Consider the following 18,551-nt stretch of genomic DNA (forward strand, 5'->3'; position numbering starts at 1 on the left):
ACGAACTTAGATTGGATAAACACCTAACCAAACGAAAACGGCTGTTCATCTGTGCTTTTTTATGGACTGTTGATGCTCGAAGTTCTTTCACCTACCCACCCCTGCAGGGATATGGGATTCCTATGTCAAACTTATCCGACTCGTGATTTTTTGCCGGCGGACAAGTGCATTTTTCAGTCTGTGTGTCCGCGGACAAGCATACTTTTTCATGTATAAAATGAGAAAACATAAAATATTATTTAGATTGTGTGTTGCTTCAAATGTATGGCGGTGATAAAGATAATGGGTTCTTTGACTAGGTCTCGCGCACACTGTAACTCGGTGACTATGATAAAATATCAGAGAAGATTTAGATACACGAAGATTTATTTAACTTCGGATAAGTATAAACATATAACACTAGCTTAAAGCTATTTTCCGACAAACACATGTAAATAAGCTCAACATAAGTAAAATGCTGTAATAAAATGCAAATATGTTAAAGCACATTAAAGCAAATAAAGCATCTGGCTCTGAGTAGATAAGAAACAAATCACAAATTATCACATACATGTTACAGCGCATTAAAACAAAATAGCACATAGGTACTAGCAAATAAATGGAAAAAGTAATTTACCACATACAGATTTAGCACATTTAAAGCAACATAAAACAAAGATTAGCTGACACTACATACAAATAAGAAGAGTCACATTTTACAACATGCAGTAAAAAAACACACACACATAAAAGAAGAAATCATATACATGCTAAAGGGAGAATAAGAACTACTTAAAGCAGCTGAAGAAAAATATTTGCATCATCAGCATATAGCATTCTGTAACAAAAACTAAAAAAGGAAAACAAGGGTTACACACACACAACTAAAAGGACATTTAAAGACATCAGAAACGTAAACAACTTAAAAAATGTATTATGACAAGTTTGTAAGTAGAATTCCAACTGCTGAGACAATAAGTCACTGTCAAAGGAAATATTTGAGTCAGTAGTCAGCCAAATTAAATCAAAAGCACACAGAGATCGCAAGTATGACTAAAACATGTCGGAACGTTTTAACAATCTTTCTCTGAATTCATCTGGCTTTGTACCATTGCGTGGGCAGTGTTTCGGGCATGACCTCAAAAGATTCCGAACACTGCTTACGTGATTTCAGACTTTTATAAACGTTAAAAGGCAAATATTTCAACAGCTTATTTTTTATCACAGTTACTGTGATATGCTTTTCTTTTCATTGTCCTACATAAAGAACTCGATCTCCAGTCTATTTGCGCTTTCATGAAGGTTTAATATTACAAATCAGAGCAAGTGAAATTTGACTATGGACAAGTGGATTTTTAAGTGTCCGTGGACAAGTGAAAAATGTAAGGATACCCACACCCCTATATTTAATAATTAATTAGACATCTAATCCCATTTAAACAATATCAAAAATATTTCATTAGCACCTCTATAAAAATCTCTTACACTATACGATATACAAGATTTGAAACAAACACAATTCTTCTGAAACAGTGTGTGTGTGTGTGTGTGTGTGTGTGTGTGTGTGTGTGTGAGAGAGAGAGACAGAGAGATGTGGGGGGGGGGGGGGGAGGGATTACAGAACTTAGAACATCGGTGGTATTAAATAATTTCTTATATAATAACATAATAATTTTGACTTTTATACTAAGTTATTTTTGAGGGTTTATCCAGATTTTTCCAAACATTGCTTTTCGCATAATATTAAAATTATGAAAAAAATAATTGACTGTAGTAGGCATACATATAACATCTTGTAAAATTAATGACAAAGTTTGAAGACAATACCGCTTATAATGTAATGTTTACAATAATCAGACCATGTACTTGTCAACTCATTCATTTCTATAGTATACTAGTCAGTTAGGTGTTTATCCGTCACACAATTTCGTGTAAGTTAGGTTTTTATCCATTCCTTATGTAAACTGAGTTCGGTTTTTATCAAATCAAAGTTAGGTTTTTATCCCTTTTCTCGGTGTTGAACATGCATTGTGTCAACATGTAGTGGGTTAACGACATAGTGTAAACGGGCCTATAAAGCAGTATATCTTTGCTTTCAAACAACAAAATAGTCGAGGCATCAAAAGCATAGAAGTATTTTTAAAGATTTTTTGTAAATGTTTTCATTGAAAAAGTTGCCTTGTTCGTCGTTTTTCTACCTGAAAACACAAGGGCTGATATATTTAACATGATACATTTTGAAATAAGTATACACTTGATCAATGGAGATAGATATAACAACAGAAACATTCCTTTATACATCGTAATTACACAGAAAACAAAGTTGTATCGGCTTTACATCCGCCATGTTGGCACTGAGTTAGGGTCGCTGAACAGAGTTAAGATTATCCGGGTACATGGCGTGATGCAACAATGTATCAATGTGCAATAATTAATTATAATAACAAGTGAGTTTGTTTCGGGCAGACAAGTTTTCAAGAGTGCACAGCAAAATTGAAAAGCCTATTGACACTTGTTTACGTGTCATTTGTTAGGAAATAAAAATAAGCAATAGCTGAAAACTTCGGTTCACCTAGTCGTGTGAAATGTCAGCACAGTGATATTATTGCAAATGCATCAAAACGAAGGCGTGTAACATTTCTTTGAAAATGGTGAGTTTTTAAGGCGTTGAACTGTCCAAAAGTGTGGCCCCTTTATGCAGTTCTTTTCCGAAATTCAGTGAATGTTTCAATAACTTTGAAATTGTTTTGTAAAGAAATTTACATGTTTTACATGCTGTTCAAATTTCATATCAAACATCTTTTCTTCCTATGATTTGGTGTTCTTTAATTTTTTCCTGAAAATATGGGGCTAACCGTTAACAGAAAACAAAAATGACAAATGATAAAATCGCAAAATCTACGAACCCACACATTTCCTACGAGTTCATTATTATTCAAATGATGATTAACATTCTACATGGAACATAAATGTCAAACTTGTATTTTAGCAAATTACTATTTTACTATTAATGACATATTTTGTAACGTTTCTAAGCTTGTCTGAAAAACAATACTAACAGTTTTAACATGTTTGAAAGATATAAAATTTTAAGTAGTGGAAATGGGATGGAGATCTGACAAAAAACATTCCTAGTTTTACAAACAGGGGCTCTCAAAGGACAGCAACGCTCGACTTATTCAACTGCCTTTTGAATATAACAGTCGAAAAAGGAGCATTACATTGAAAAACTCCGAAACAAAGTTTTGGATCCTGTAAAATGCTGTCAGCTCATTACAATCCAGTCCTATAATTGTGTACTGACATATCAGCCTATATACAAAACAAAAATGAACTCGAAAAAGGGTCATAATTTTATAAAAATGCAAAACCATTTATGAAATCTGTGCACTGCATGTCAGATCGGATTATTACAGTGAAAACGCATGTGAAATTTTATTCCATTCCCATCAGTTTGTACTAATTAAGGTACCAGCTTAAATACCAAAGCTTAACAAAATAGTTGAAAAAAGTGTATAAAAATTGTAAAAAGAAGCAAAATAGAGTTATTGAACTTGTGCATTGTAAATCAGTTTGTCACATTGAACATGTTTGTAAAGGTTCAATCCATTCTAACACATGGTTACTAGGACATCAGCTTAATACATACAAAACATTTACCAAATCAGGACGCCGAGGCCGACGAATAGGTGATTCCAACAGTTCTACATATTATTTGTAAAGTCGAGTTGAAACGGTCCGAATATCGTTTATTTATGACAATTCCATACTTTAGACAATATTAAAATTAAGTTGCCGAGATTTAGCTTTCCATTTCTAACACCCGAATGCATTTTAAAGATGTATTTCCCAAGATATAATATATGTTGAACTTGCATTCGCCAGTTGTATGTAAAAGCTAAGAGAAAGCGTTTTAAAGATTTTAAGGCAGAATAGAAGATAGCAAGACACTAGTTAAGTGTTAGTTGTACTGCTGATTCCTGGGTTTAAACCAGTGCAATGACTTATTTATTCCAATAGGAATTTATGTCAAGATTTCAATGACCGTTTTCCTTGGGAATCTATTTTCAGCGAAGCTTTTAGTAAATGTTGTCTTTTTTAAATATGACTGTAACACACTTTTGTAATATAGCATTTGATATTTGACAAGTGAAATGGGCTTATTAGTTCGCATACTCGTAAAACTTATCATTATAGTGAACCTGTAAATATGAACCAAACCTTCTAAAAAAAATGTGTTCTTTTCTTATGTTACTGTTTTATCCCGATCAAATCTAAGTAACCCGAATCAGCTTGATTTAACTGATCCAGAGTAGTGACTGTTTTGCTTTTGTTAAAAAACTCTGAATTTTAACAACACAAATAAACTTACTTTATGGTTAATTCTTTCAACATTTATCTTACAAAGTTGTCGAGAAAGTATGAGCATTAGCACTTTATCAAAACTATTGTTCTTATGTTACCTCTGTAACAGAGATCGATGTATATAATATATCCTAATCATGATTCTATCGATGGACGATGTACCAAGTCAGCTTAAGCCACTGTCTTACGTAATACGGATGTCATTCATTTCACGCAATAAAGTAATTATAAATCTATAAATACATGTATACGGGAATGTATATTTATGCAGGGCATTTTCTGAAAAATTGTCCTTTGACTGATAAAATGCCTTACGTGTCAAATCCTGATACACTGATATTACGAAAGGATGTGTTTTAATAACCAAAGAATTTACACATATTGCCGACTTTAGAAGAGACACTTTTTGCCAAATGTGCACGGGTTTTTCATGCAATGCGAATGTTTTGTTCTAATTCCTGACAAACATTTTTACATGTGCGTAGCAAGTTAGTTGTTTCATCAAAAATACCTAACAATTTCAACACACAATGTTTTGTTCTTTCTTATAAATATTTGTTCTAATTATACATGTATTCAACAAACGTTTTGCAAACCCAAAACGAACTATAAGAAAGAAGCGTGCATGGAAGTCAGTATTTATCTCGGAATAAGTCTGCATGGTGTTTATAGACCTAATGGGAGATTACGTTCGCTCGGTTCACAATCCTCACAGGTATGTAGACACTATGTTGAACTATCCTCCAAAAAATAACTATTACTTAATCCGCCTGTAGTTTATATTTTTATGACTAATAGTCCTATTTTTAACTTGCTTTAGATGTTGGAACGAACCATTGGTAAAATTCTAGTGCTGGTGTAACGTTGTAAATTGACCCCCATAAAATAATGACCCCCGGTCATTATTCTATATAGAATAATGACTCCCCGGTCATAATTTTATGACTGGGGGGTCATAGTATTTTGACTCCCCCACACGTAGAAAAATGACCCTCACATAGAATTGTGACCTCCCATAGAATAACAACCCCGCTAACCCAAACTCAAAATGTTTGTGACCGCAACTCCTCATTCATTATTGGACGGAATTGATTCAAATTTTCAGGGATTACTACTACTGATGCTTAGTTGTGCAAGAAGAAATAAAATTGGATTTGCTCCACCTGTTCGGGAGTAATGGCCCTTTGTTACTTTTTTCTTTTATATATACATGATATAGTGCAAATTTTTGTGATCGCAACTCCTTATTCATTATTCATTCATTATAGGACTGAATCGATTCAACCTTTCAGGGATTACTACTATTAATGCTTAGTTGTGGAAGAAGAAACAAATCTGGGATTTGCTCATTCCGTTCTGGAGTTATGGCCCTTTTTTTCAAATGGCATCGGCGGGAGATATGGCTGTCATTCGACTGCAGCCCTTGTTTTTTTTTTCTAAAAAGTGGTCCTGGCTTCCCTGGTTGCTTTAAAAACACATTAGAACTTTATAGGTATCGTAACAGAAACTTAGTTAACATATTGTGCAATAGCTTTGACTGTTATAAAGGGGTATAATAATTGCTCAATACGTGATACTTAAAAGCTCTTGAAAAGTGACAAAAATCACCCAAATTCCAGGGGAATGACTATATTTCAATATTAAGCTGAAATTTGAACATCTTATTGTTAAGGGCGTCACAGGTCATAAAACGTGGGACTTCCCAACAACCGATTTGAATATTTTATGCCTTATATTGATATAATTGTGAACGTTTTCTACTTAAAAACGCCTGAAAAATAACAAAAATACCCAAAATCCAAAGAAGGATGTCTCTTCAACAATATACTGAAATTTGAATATTTTCTAACGACGAGGAACGTCATAGGTAATAAAACCACTGGGCTACCTTATACCAGTCTCGCCTATTTTTCGAGGTACATACGAGTGATATATAGGTGACATAATGAAGGTTAAGGGTATTTGACATCACTTTCAGATGTAGCATAAAACAATGTGCTTTTCCACGTATAAATTGCCTTTTTACAATCTTGCACTCCAGAAAATGAACTATTTTACCGTCAACAGCATTTTTTTGTAATGAGCCCGCGAACCCATGCTATTACGAAATAAGTGCAACTTGTAGGATGCAATAACAAAATGATGTTACCTCTAAAATATCGGACAAAATCACCATTATTATAAGTTCCAGCATGCTAACACTACATTTTACAGAAGGTGCATTAATAATTATTTACATGTATGCATACGATAATTATACGTTATACCTTGCATATAATGCGATGTCACAAAGTTACGAGGCTGTAAAAGGTACTAAATTAAAGGTACTGTCAAAGAATCTTGGAGAAACTTTGGAAAAATAAAACTTAAGCCTATTGAAATACTTGAAGCATGAAACTTGTATAGGTAACAAAAATATTTAGATTAAAACATGTTCCTAACATAAAGTCATGCGCCTTTTAAAGCAGGAGTTTCGTGATCTATGTTCTAAGTATGTTCTCTTGAAAGTTGCAGGGGTCCCAAGTTGCAAAAGGATTTCTTTATGTATCCCTTCCATAAGGTCATCTGTTCCTTTTAGCAAAGGTTCGATACAGCGAAAAATTATCCCTTTGGGGAGACCCATTCGCTTTAATAAGCAAGCGCGCTACCATTGGGGCCACCGAGGCTCACAAAGTGGTTTTGTATTTAAAAGAGGATGCGTAATTCGGTCTCAACCAGGATAGCTGCTTTTTAAGATTCGTTGTTATGCCACCACAATTCGAAGAATAAAGGGAATTAAGGTGGCTTGCCAGACTTCTTTGACGTCGGTCGACGTAATAATGGCCAAAAAGCAAAGATACCGTATTGCCCTGATATTTGGTATTCATATACAATGACACCTCTCCTTCATTTTGTACGATTCAGATCTTTTATATTCCTTTTTTTTTTGTTTAGCAAAGGGCTGTTTCGTACAATTAATGAAAAATTGAAGTATCTGGAGTAAAACTGGCTTATTATTTTCTCTGGATTAATTTCAAAAACAACATTCGGATGCTCTTGACAAGGAAAATTGGAAATTTCATATAATGGGCGTTAAATGTTCTAAAAAATGCGCGATTCTTTTGATCTTAGAGTAGCACCATACGAGCTGGGTTGCTTACCAGAACTCCTCTAGTTGAGTGGGAAACATGTGCTTCATAATTTCCAGCTTTCCCGCCCGGGAATCGAACCTGGGCCGCTGGATTAGAAGTGAACGGCCTTAACCACTCGGCAACTCCAACCAAATACTTAGCAAAATCACTGTAAGTGGCAAGTGGTTTGAATCATTTTCCGTAGGCCAAATCTCTCACCAAAGTTTGTATGGTGAGGTTTTTGGTTTATTTCTAAAGGATGATCTCAATTGCTATCAAGAAAACATGACCAGAATCATTTCAGATGACTAATAAAAGATGATAATACACTGTTTGTAAACAAAACCAAATTATCCTCCAGCCTAAATATCGGTTCTCTCTATTTCTATAGTAACCTCAAAATGACTTAGTATATTCTGTTATTGTAATACTTCTCTTTATGTACAACAATGATAATTCAAATGAAAACCCTTTTAAATTTCATTTTTCAATAGATGTACGTTTATTTCTTAGCGGGGCCTCTAAGATATACTGCAGTTGTGTCAGCTGTAGACGCAACAGCAGCAGCAACAGCAGCAGCAGAAACAACAACAAGAACAACAAATATAAGCGAAAGAAATACGACAGTGACTTGAATTGATAAAGAATATGTTAGTAATAGGTTAGGGGGTCAATATTTTATAGATAAAATCGCGGGGTCATTATTTTATAAGGGGAGTCAGTATTTTATAGAAAAGGGGTCATTATTCTATATAAAATAATGACCGGGGGTCATTATTCTATGGGGGTCATTTTACAACGTTACACCGGCGACATGATTTGTAAATTGGTTAGGCGTGGAGGAGTTTTCAAATACATTTCAAATAGTTTCTAGGACCAGTTGGTATCAGAACAAAGACAACAAAGTCAGACCCACTTTGTACACTTGACGAAGATAGTGTAATGTACTCTTACATTAGAGTACTTGCACACAAAGGCAAATTATCCATAGAAATGCTTACTGCAAAATTAACCCATTTAGAATAACATTTAGTTTAACAATAGTAAATATTCTTTAACTGAGACGTTTAAATCGAATTAAAGCAAGTTTTCCCAACATCAAACAGTTTTGACCTGTGCATAATACAAATGCCTTGGCCAAAAATCAAAGTCATAGAGGTTGTAAAACATGTCACCTGGTCAATTTATAGATACTTTACTACTGTTAGCCTAGTATTCTGCTTGGTCACATCTAAACAGTTCTAGGTCATATGTGACATGTATTGAGGAAAACCTCAGATGCCCGTTATTTCAGTATTTGTTTATTACAAAATTCTTGCTTCAAGTTGAAAAAAGTAGCCTGACATATATTTGTACATGTAGTTAAAAACACATGTTTGTATCTTTGTATTTGTTAATCAGTTTTACACACAAAAAATATCCTTACATTAAAGTTCAATAAGGCTTAAATCCAGATACAACAGTTTCCAAAATAGATACTATGCTTGATTACATTGTAAGAGAAGCGCTACTTGTAATTCTGCACATGAACTTTTACAGTAACAGCCATAAAGGGAGGTAATCAAAACAATAGTTTCCATAAAATTTACTTCTGTGTTCGTCAATATTCACACACCTTTGACAAATATTAGAGAAAATAACTATCAGAAACAGGATTTAATCAGAAATCAATCCATTTTATTTTCATTACCGAAAATATAGCCACATTTTAAACAAAGGCATCATGAGCCTTTAAATAAAACATTTTTAGCTCACGTGAGTTTTTCTGATCGCTCGATGTCCGGCGTCCGTCGTCTGTCTGTCGTCTGTCGTCCGTCGTCTGTCTGTCAACATTTAGCTTGTGTATGCAATAGAGGCAGTATTTTTTAACTGATCTTCATGAATTTTGGTCAGAATGATAACCTTGATGAAATCTAGGCCAAGTTCGAAAATGGTTCATCTGGGATCAAAAACTAGGTCACTAGGTCAAATCAAAGAAGAACCTTGTGTATGCGATAGAGGCTGTAGTTTTCAATTGATCTTCATGAATATTGGTCAGAATGATAACCTTGATAAAATCTAGGTCGAGTTTGAAAATGGGTCATCTCGGGTCAAAAACTAGGTCACTAGGTCAAATCAAAGAAAAACCTTGTGTATGCGATAGAGGCTGTATTTTTCAATTGATCTTTATGAATATTGGTCAGAATAATTGCCTTGATAAAATCTAGGCCGAGTTTGAAAATGGGTCATCTCGGATCAAAAATTATGTCACTAGGTCGAATCAAAGAAAAACCTTGTGTATGCGATAGAGACAGTATTTTTCAATTAATCTTCATGAGTATTGGTCAGAATGATAACCTTGATGAAATCTAGGCCGAGTTCGAAAATGGGTTATCTCGGGTCAAAAACTAGGTCACTAGGTCAAATCAAAGAAAAACTTCGTGTATGCGATAGAGGCTGTATTTTTCAGTTCTTCTTCATGAATATGAGATAGATTGATAATCCTGATGAAATCTAGGCCGAGTTCGAAAATGGGTCATCTCGGGTCAAAAACTAGGTCACTAGGTCAAATCAAAGAAAAACCTTGTGTATGCGATAGAGGCTGTATTTTTCAATTCATCTTCATGAATATTGGTCAGAATGATTGTCTTGATAATATCTAAGTCGAGTTTGAAAATGGGTCATCTCGGGTCAAAAACTAGGTCACTAGGTCAAATCAAAGAAAAATCTTGTGTATGTGATAGAGAATGTATTTTTCAATTGATCTTCATGAATTTTGGTCAGAATGATTACCTTCACGAAATTTAGACCAAGTTCGAAAATGGGTTATCTGGGGTTAAAAACTAGGTCACTAGGTCAAATCAAAGAAAAACCTTGTGTATGCAATAGAGGCTGTATTTTTCAACTGATCTTCATGGAATTTAGCCAGAATGATTAATAAAATCTAGGCGGAGTTCAAAAATGGGTTATCTGGGGTCAAAAACTAGGTCACTAGGTCAAATCGAAGAAAAACATTGTGTATGCAATAGAGGATGTATTTTTCAATTCATCTTTATGAAATTTGGTTAGAGTGATTGCCTTGATAAAATCTAGGTCGATTTTGAATGTGGATTATCTGAGGTCAAAAACTAGGTCACTAGGTCAAATTAAAGAAAAATCTTGTGTATGCGATAGAGACTGTTTTCTTTTCAATTGATTTTTATGAAATTTGGTCAGGATGATTGCCTTAATGAAATCTAGGTCGAATTTGAATATGGGTCATCTGAGGTCAAAAACTAGGTCACTTGGTCAAATCAAAGAAAAAACTTGTGTATGTGATAGAGGCTGTATTTTTCAACTGATCTTCATGAATTTTGGTCAGAATGATTGCCTTGATAAAATCTAGGTCGAGTTTGAACATGGGTCATCTAGGGTCAAAAACAAGGTCATATCTAAGAAAATGCTTGTTTTATCGCAAGAGACCAATTTTTTGGTCCAATCTTAATGAAAATTGGTCAGAATATTTGTTTCCATGAAATCACTAGGTCAAACATGTTTTACACTGTTATAGAGTGCTTCTTAGGTGAGCGACCTAGGGCCATCTTGGCCCTCTTGTTTGTGTATGTACTTAAATTATTTTTTTTAAAAATGTTGTGAAAGTATAGCCCACGAAGACAGTTCCTTTTTCATTATACAGAAATATCAGTATTTTTATGTTCAGTTCAAAAGATAGCGAATGCTATTTAGACTTTCTAGCAAATAACACTACCTCGGCAGAAACATGTTACTACATCAGCCACTTCTGTAAAACCAAAGCAAAAATGTAGCGTCTAATATTATTGTCTAACGTCATGATGTTGGTTTTAATTGTAAACTTGTTAAACCTGTAAAAGTAACATGAAATAAATGTTAAATCCTTCAAAGTTGTAAACGTTTTGCTCCTTTCAAATGATGGTATTCAATATCTTTACAACTTTTACGAACATTTTCATTTTAATATTTTCATTTACAGCTAGTTTTTGTATCTACAAGAGCAAAACATACAACCAAGGCGATGTTTGGCAAGACGGTTGTCGGTACAACTGTACTTGTGAGGATGCAAAAATTGGATTCTACAGATGTCAAGATTTGTAAGCTATTTTTGATGGCTCAATGTTGGGATTTTGGTGGTTAAAGTGGTTGATACACTGGTTGTATTGGCCCAGTTTCGGGTTTTGGTGATTAAAGCGGTTGATAGAATAATTTAATTGAATCGTTGTTATTTTGTCTACATTTTAATCTTTAATTTATTTAAATTCACCTGTTTTTTAATATTATAACACATTATGTGATAATAATTGTTAAAAAGAAAGTAAACAGGAATGCAATATCATTACAGATGCCCAGTATGGAACAATCTGCCATCCGGCTGCACGTTAGAGAAGAAGCCAGGAGAGTGCTGCTCTCATCCTAACTGTGGAGGAACAACTCTGCAACCTGGTGCTGCTTACTATATTACTATATACTTGTTATCTAAATTAAAACATTATTTGAGCCGCATCTTGAGAAAACCAACATAGCGCATTTGCGACTAGCATTAATCCAGACCAGCCTATGCATCCGCGCAGTCTGGTCAGGATCCATGCTGTTCGCTAACAGTTTCTATAATTGCAATAGGTTTTGAAAGCGAACAGCACGGATCCTGACCAGACTGCGCGGATCCATGCTGGTCGCAAACCCACTATGTTGGTTTTCTCATGGCGCGGCTCATTTAATAATCTTAGCAATGCTGCCGTTTTGACGTCTCAAATGTAAAGCATCAATAAGTCTAACGTAACTTTTGCAACAGAAAATCAAATCAACATCTGGAATATGTATTTATGATATTTAAATGATGTCTCTGTACAGATTAAAGTCAATCGGTCATTCGAGATTAGAATAAACAACTTTTGGTCTAGCGCAGTCATACGTAGACTAACGCAAAAATAACCTCGCATCTGAGGAAAACATTAAGTAGTGCAAGAAATTGGGAAAACACCGACAGAAACTTAAGAATTACTGTAGAAAACACGAGTTTTAGTTCAACTATATTAATAGATACATTTGTAGCTTACTAATCCATTAGCATTCATTCTAATAACTTGATAAGGCATAATACACCCATAAATGAACTGTTTTTATCACTTCTAGTGAAAAGAATTACAATATCTACATGCTTCAGTAAAATGTATGTTTTATTTTAACCAAGAGTGGTATCTTGTTGAAAATAAGTATTCTTATTTTTCCCATGATACAGTGAGTTTAATCACAGAAGTTGTTCAGCATATTTTCAATACATTTGAAACATTATTGAATTAATTACGAAGCGTTTTGTGAGCAAAATTGACGTTATGAAGACGTCACTGACGTGAGCCGCACAGGATACCCCTTACTAAACAAATGATCATAGCACAAACATACTGCATTGTAACAATGTTATGGCATCAGTCTACATATTTATTGAACGACCCTCGTATAATGGCAAATTGTATCTAAATTTTCATATATTAGATACATTTAGACGTGGCAAATAGTTAGGAAGATGTATAGCTATTGCAAAACATTTTATTCTGATCACACACACTTAAGAATTTATATCTGTATTGCTGTAATCGTGCTTATACGAAGGCAAATATTCTGTTAATATAGATACAGCAAACACGTACCACTACAGTGGCAACTTGTATTTCCAGTGTCATGTTACTACTTAATTGTATTATTTAGCTTCAAAGAACACATGGCGTTACCATAAAAAAATTGTTTACCGCATTCAGGCCTAATAGCAAATACATGTTACTCTGGTGGCAAATATTACCATGAGGGAGAACAATGGAAAGATGGATGTAAATACAAATGTACTTGCCAAGATGGGAAGACAGGTCGCTGGGATTGTCAGTCACTGTAGGTTACACTTTCAGAGACATTGCTTTACAGTGAGTTACAACAGTTGCAGATGACGACTGTTCAATCTGCGATATTAGTTTGAAGTTGATGCAAATGCCGAGATTTTTTCAAGTAGTTTATACGGTTTACAATTAGAATGAAAACGTCTGAAATAAGATTGTTGCACTCGGGATAAGATGTTGAGCGCTCGGAATAAGATATCGTACGCTCGAGATAAGATGCCGTGTTAACAAATGCACAACATCCTTAACAAATACTTATACAGAAGGAGTAGTATAAAACTTACTTATATACATACCAATAAAAGTAACACAATAAAGTGGGAGTTATCAGAAAGAACAAAAACTAGACACAGTGGATTGAAAAGGAGTGAGGAGTAAAGAATTTGAAGAAAAAAGCCTACGTTGACAGATTAAGCCTCCGTTGCTTTTATTGTTGAATTTTGATAACGCTTTTGCACATTTTACAATGTCCATGTTAACACTTTATAGCGATTCGTCTCATAATTTTGCGTACCCTTTGGCAGAAAAATGATGAACACACTGAAGGGTGTATATCATTATTTCAAAAGATCTGTGATTGTGCTCTGTGGATTCCTTCAGATGAGAAAATGATAAACCAATGAAATGACCGATATTTAGAATGATTTATTAATCCTTAAATTCTAACGGAGAAACATAAAATTAGCAAACAGCAAAAAACATAATATAACTCATTTTGCTTGCGACTGATGCAGTCCTAATATAAACTAAGTGCATTGATTCATGAATAAGGTCATATTAAGTACGTAAAACTTGTTTTGATCTTCGAGAGAAATAACTTGCGATTTCCATAAATATTTATATGTTGATCAGTAAATTGAGTTTGGGTAAAAAACGGGAAATCATGTTTTGGACTTTTTCATGAAATGGAATTCTTTCAACTTTTTGACGCGTTTTCAGTTAACCTTTTTCAGTCAAAATTAGTATTTTTGCCAACATTTTTACTTTAACTATTTTATTTGAAAGGCATTTCTTTGCTGAGACACTATACGCTTATACTTTCATGAAAGTTATGTTTTGAGGTACAACAAAAGCTTGACTAGATATTTCTTGATAGTAAACTCATGCTCCATCTACTTAATATGATGTTTCTCAGATCGATGTATTTAGCTTGGATAATGTCTGCATCTGTTACATACAAACACAAAAAAAGTTTATATCATGTTTCATGCTAATGAATTTTTGATGTTTCTATTATAGGAAATAAATAAATGTACAATAATCATTATACGCTCGCCAGCCTAAAAACTAAGGGATATTCTACAGAGCCGATAGCTGACAGCCTAAGCTGACAATAACCTAAGAATATCCATGTATTTTTCCTAGAATGTTTCTCATTGCAGAGTTGGTGCAGCCGTTCGGCGCATGCGCGGAATTATTATCAAATGGAACGCACGGCAAAAATACTCATTTTTTTGCATGTCCGCATGCATTTAGTGTATAATGTGCATAATATATTGACTAAAGGTTAGGGTTAGAATCACCATGGTTACAAAATATATACATTTAAGGTATTTTTGTTCAAATTTAGTTAATCCGGTATATACCGGAATCTGTAATATATCACGGGCGCACCAACTCTGTATTTAGTCACAGCCTTTTTCCTAAAATGACTATGTCGGAGAAGTTGTATTTCGTGGTTGTAAATTGTGTTCTTTTTTCAGTTGCCTCCAATGGAATTTACCCCCAAGCTGCCATTTGGACCCTCCGCCGGCAGATAAATGTTGTCAAGTACCGGTTTGTCCTAGTAACGTGCAACTTCAATATCCACCTGGTTTTGTTCAGGAATAGAAACGCTGATGAAATCTAACATCTTTATATTTGTATTTTTGGTAACAATTTTCACCTGAATAAAGTTACTCATTTTTTCGGTCTAGTTTGTTTCTTACATGGTAATAAATACACTAGTCGCTGCATGCTACTGTTTGCTATATGCATGTGTGTTTTGCAAATACGCCATTGTTATATTAGTAAAATTATGGTAGATCTAATTTATATGGATTTTAAAATGTAAAATCCAGTACAATTTAAGTTCCCGTCATAGAATCCATCGTTAGAAGTTAAATGTACAGCTACTAAAATTAACAAGTACGAAAGCTGCTGCAAGATGTAGCGGAAGGAATCTCCGCGCCAAACAAAGCAGTGTACATAGTACTGACAGAACAGGAGAATATATAACGATATTGGTGTCTTTGTTGTAGACCCTAGGCAAACAGACAGTCTGATGGGGTTTCATGAATGTTAGAGAAAAAACATTGCCTTTATAGTGTGAGCAGGATTTTTATTGGTGTATTTAGTGACCTAACTATTGACTGACCATGGCCCATATGCGAAATTGACCTCTAAGTTTCGGTATATGGAATGAATTGTATTGCATACACAAAGTTGTGCATACATTCAGACTTACATAGTTGTTCATCCGAAATGAGTTTCAAACTTAGCTCAGATGTTATCAAGACCATTATTCTGATAAATGTCTAATCAGGAATATGGACTTTATTTGATACTTTCAAGTTAAATGTTGAGGAAGGACTAAGAGTACAATGAATGAAACACAATAAACTTCATTTTATTCCGCCTAGGGACGTGAAACTCATGGTTTGAAAGGAACAGGAAAATTATAACCCAAGTATTCTATGCTGAGGAATACGTTGGCGTATTTACTTAGAGGGTATTGTTGTTGTTGTTGTTGTCTTTACTTCCTCTTTAGGAGAACAGCTTTTGAATACGAAGTAATAACATTAACTAAACAGACCACTACTATAAACACATTTACCACTATATACAGTCATATACTGATCAACTGGTATTTTGGAAGGACAAACATTCAATGTTGTGCAATCAGCCATCTGTTAAGATAGACCATCGTTCTGGTATTGCTAAAGGTAAGCCTGTAAGAAATCTACATTGAAATAATAGAGCAAGGATACTTTAAAATGCTAGTCACTTTGATTCAAAGGCCAGTTTTGCCTTATTGTTAGGTGTCATTTGTAAAAAGTTTGAATGTATCTATCGTCGTTCTTGTTAATTGAATTAAGATTTTCGTACACTGTGCACAGCACAGCTGTACTTCTGGGTATTCATGCATATTATTGGTTATGTATATAAAGTATTTGTGTAGTTATTGTGGTCATTCGAGGTAAAACAGGTTTACACTGCATCACTCAAATGGAAAACGACGGGCGTGGTGAGTGCACAGACAGAGGAAAGTCAAATAAAAGAACGTCCAGAAGTTTGTCAAGGGAACGTGAAAGCCTGCGAGACTGGAGAGATTCTGCAAGAGATTCTCCACGGGATAGAAGAGACAGTGGACATAATTCACCGACTAGGGACCCTCAGTACCGCAACCCACAGGCCAACAGTTCAGCACAAAGTACTAGAGGTAAGTCCCCGGGGGATAGGATCTTTTTAGAACGTATTTGGACTCACAGTTATCGCAGCTGAAAAACGAAATTACTGCGCCTACGCAAAAAGTAGCCAGAGATAAGAAAGTAAAATTAAATAAAGAGTCTCACAGAATTCAGTTTGAATTTAATACAGACATTTTGGAAGGTTTAGAATATGTATTGAAGCAGCTGTCTCAACCAGGGTTTCTAAAAGCAGAGGTTAAGGAGCTTATAAATAAATTAAAACACAGAAATAAGCTGATACAGATAGCCGACGGTTCCACCGGGGGCTGGGCCACAGTCTCTGAATATGAAAAACCGGTACTCGGTACCGATAGCGATGACGAGAAGAAAATCAGACAGGCGGAATCTAGGGCCGCCAAAAAGGTTAAGACAGCTACTTCGAAGCCGAACAGATATCATCCTTATAACCCTAATCCTTTTCCTTTCATGTACAATAAACCCTCAACTACGAGTAATGCTGGAGTGGACTACATTTTGCCCCTACGCACCATCTTTCAGCTTTTTCGAGGCCAGAGAAGAGCTACCCCACAAGACATCTCTGTTTTGCCTGCGGCTACAAATGACATTTCCGCCGTGACTGTAAACAGTTCCTTGGTTCCGGGAGACGTTCCTATGGTGGCGTCGACGTCAACAAGCCTGAGCGAGACAATGCTGGAATCCCCGTCAGTAAATAAGTATTTAGATATGTATTTTAGTTACAAAGATGTTTTTTGAAATGCAAGAGTCAGATTTTCACAAACATTCAACTTTGTCAGTTGATAACGTCAAAGGGCGTCTAAAGAAACATTTACATTTTTGGGAGAAGATAGGCTGTAATGAATACATTATTGATGTACTGAAAAATGGTTACAAGTTACCTTTGCTAACAATACCAGAAAGGTCAATTTCGCCGAATAATAAATCGGCTTTAGAAAATATGGATTTTGTAGAAAAAGCAGTATCAGAACTTTTAGAAAATAACTGCGCTGTTGAGGTCCCTTTTATACCGCATGAATTAAATCCACTGACCGTATCCATAAATAAACAAGGCAAAAACCGCCTAATTTTGGACCTAAGAAAAGTTAATAAACACATTTGGAAAGAAAAAATAACATTTGAAGACTGGAAAGTAGGTTTAGAGTATTTCAGTCAAAACTCGTTTTGCTTCAAATTTGATTTAAGAAAAGGATATCATCACATAGATATTTTTCCTGTTCATCAGACATTTCAGGGCTTTAGTGTAAAGGGAAAGAACAATTGTTTCACTGTCCTACCGTTTGGGATCAGTAGTGCCCCTTTTATTTTTACCAAGGTATTACAAGAAATGGTAAAATACTGGAGAATGCACGGCCTTAAAATTGTTATGTTTCTAGATGACGGCTGGGGCTGTAACAAAAATTTAGAACTGACAATAGTAGATTCCAATTTTGTAAAAGTAAGTCTTGAACAGGCAGGTTTTGTTATCAATAAAGAAAAATCTGCATGGTATCCAGTGCAAGAATAAGAATGGATAGACCTTCTATGGAACAGCAAGCGTTTTTGCATATCCATACCAGAAAGAAGAGTCTCAGATTTAAAGAAATGTCTTAACTCACCGTTGAATGGTCTCCCTTTTGTTACAGCTAGGAACCTTGCCAAGGTCACAGGTAAAATCATTTCAGTGATGGCGGTTATAGGTAACCTATCTAGATTTATGACCAGATTTTTGTATAAAGAAATAGAGACCAGACATTCTTGGGATTTTCATTACAAATTGTCTCATAGACATCCGTTCATTTCAGAATTGT

General features: G+C 34.8%; 1 protein-coding gene across 2 annotated transcripts in view; it reads left to right on the top strand.

The window, feature by feature from the left end:
* LOC123548337 (cysteine-rich motor neuron 1 protein-like) overlaps positions 1-15,245 on the top strand; it is a 28,365-nt gene extending 13,120 nt beyond the window's left edge. For both annotated transcript variants that reach the window (XM_053546521.1, XM_053546520.1), the window contains exons 10-13: positions 11,425-11,542; positions 11,791-11,891; positions 13,205-13,331; positions 15,040-15,245. In XM_053546521.1, the coding sequence (XP_053402496.1) occupies positions 11,425-11,542; positions 11,791-11,891; positions 13,205-13,331; positions 15,040-15,166 (473 nt within the window). In that variant the 3' untranslated portion in view covers positions 15,167-15,245. The remainder of the gene's footprint in view (positions 1-11,424; positions 11,543-11,790; positions 11,892-13,204; positions 13,332-15,039) is intronic.
* The last annotated feature ends 3,306 nt before the right edge of the window (positions 15,246-18,551 follow it).

Source organism: Mercenaria mercenaria, chromosome 6 (genome assembly GCF_021730395.1).
Source record: "Mercenaria mercenaria strain notata chromosome 6, MADL_Memer_1, whole genome shotgun sequence".
Classification (NCBI taxonomy): domain Eukaryota; kingdom Metazoa; phylum Mollusca; class Bivalvia; order Venerida; family Veneridae; genus Mercenaria; species Mercenaria mercenaria.